This window comes from Rhagoletis pomonella, unplaced genomic scaffold, assembly GCF_013731165.1.
Source record: "Rhagoletis pomonella isolate Grant_MI unplaced genomic scaffold, Rhpom_1.0 Rhpom_scaffold_00006, whole genome shotgun sequence".
Classification (NCBI taxonomy): Eukaryota; Metazoa; Arthropoda; class Insecta; order Diptera; family Tephritidae; genus Rhagoletis; species Rhagoletis pomonella.
The window spans coordinates 12,456,126-12,458,104 of NW_023458560.1; the positions used below are offsets into that span (position 1 = coordinate 12,456,126).

Genomic DNA, 1,979 nt, shown 5'->3' on the forward strand with positions numbered 1-1,979 from the left:
TTTTTTACAGATGATGTGCCAAGTTGTGCTCCTAAGCGAAGGAAAGTAGGATCCAATGAGCGCACGTACGAAAAAATTGAGGAATTGGCAAAGGAAAGAAAGGAGTACCACTCCAACGTTTTGGAGCTGTTGGAGAGAAAAGAAGAGAGAGCACAACGGAAGGAGGAGATGGCACAGAGGAAGGAAGAGATGGCACGAAAGAAGTTGGAGTTGCTAGAGGCTCTCGTCAAGCAAAATAAGCATTAATACTCAGCCCATTTCTGCCTGTTTGTTTGTTGTGCATATTCGTCTTCTTAAAATTGCGCTCCATTGTTCGAAATTTATTTTCAATCTGCGCTGTTGTGAAGATATACCCTTGCTCTGCCATACGCTCAGTTATAAGTTTCCACATTTTAGTTTTATTTTTAACGGATGCGCTCTTCCCCACTTTAGGCCGTAGCTCCTCGATTAACGTAAGCATCAGCTTTACTGAAGCTTCAACGCACGCCTGCTTCTCAGCCGAACCTGAGTTTTCTTCGGATGGGAGCGTTTCCACATTTCGTTGAGGGCTTTGCATTACCACTGCTTTTACTGGACTTTGGGCCACTTGTTCATACAACGCATTTTGAACCTCTTATTCTCTTATTCTTATTCTGAGCCTCTTGAACTTGGCTCATTAGCTGCGTTGAGAAGATTACTTCATTATAATCTTTCCAATTTTCCAACACTTGGGTGATCTTAGTGTACTTATAATATTCTTACTACAGCTTGCTACAAGCAAACTTTATTTTTTTTCACTTAACATTAAGGTTCCTTTTTACTAAACTGTATTTTGAACTAAAGACTGAATAAAAGTTTGAATAAAAGACTGAATAAAGAGCGAGTTATAATTTTGGAAATTTGCTTTTGGCTACGACCTATTACTATCCTCTACAAAAGCGATCTATGACCTAGTTAAAGCTGGCAAATATTGCAAGTTCCTTATCCATAATACATACATACATACGTGCACCTGTGTGTGAAATAATAACAGTATCTTTATGACAAATTTCGCCCATTAATTTATTAAATTCATTTTTTAATTATCAATCTTAAAGATACTTAATCCTAATATTAAACTAAATCTTAATAATAAAACTTAATCTTAATCTTAAGCTAAATCCTAATCTTAGTCTTTTACTAAATCTTAAACTAAATCTTAACTTAAACTTAATTTTAATCTTAATCTTAGTCTTATACTAAATCTTAACTTAAACTTAATTTTAATCTTAATCTTAGTCTTATACTAATTCTTAAAATAAATCTTAACTTAAACTTAATTTTAATCTTATTCTTAATCTTATACTAAATCTTAAACTAAATCTTAATATTAATCTTATTTTAATCTTAATCTAAATGTTAAAGTTAAGGAATACTTCTTGACTGTTGCCTCGGTGGCAAATCCATACAAATGGCATCCCGGACAGAGTTTCCTCTGGATGTTTCACCACATTCATTTTCTGCTCTTTCTTCCATTAAAACTTCTGGCGAAAATTCTAAATCGCTCCCGTTCGCAATATTGTGCAAGACACAACACGCCCTTATGAAGTGGCACAACTTCCTACTACCCCTTAGCTTACAATAGTACAACTGCCTAAATCGCTGCTTCAGGATTCCGAATGTGTGCTCAATTGCAACGCAACCGGAGCTTAGCTTCACATTGAAGTTTTTCTGCGCGGCCGTCAAGTGACCATTATCCTTATATGGCGTGATTACGTACTTAGTGCACGGGTAAGCAGAGTCTCCTACACTCAGAAAAAAGTCAGCCAAATATATTTCTACCAACACATGATTTGGTAACTATAACCAAATAATGTGACTATAACTAAATCATGTGTTGAGAAAAACATATTTAGTTGACGTAACTAAACTCTTTTCTCAGTGTAGTAAGTAGTAATCTGTAAGATTAAAAAAAAATTATTACCTCCACAATACGATGACAATTTTTGGTAAATAGGCGA

The 1,979-nt window shown here is 35.0% G+C and overlaps 1 protein-coding gene across 1 annotated transcript in view; it reads left to right on the plus strand.

Moving 5' to 3' along the window:
• LOC118741572 overlaps positions 1-248 on the plus strand; it is a 2,537-nt gene extending 2,289 nt beyond the window's left edge. Inside the window, exon 3 of the mRNA XM_036473570.1 lies at positions 11-248. Within this exon, the coding sequence (XP_036329463.1) occupies positions 11-246 (236 nt within the window). The 3' untranslated portion in view covers positions 247-248. The remainder of the gene's footprint in view (positions 1-10) is intronic.
• The last annotated feature ends 1,731 nt before the right edge of the window (positions 249-1,979 follow it).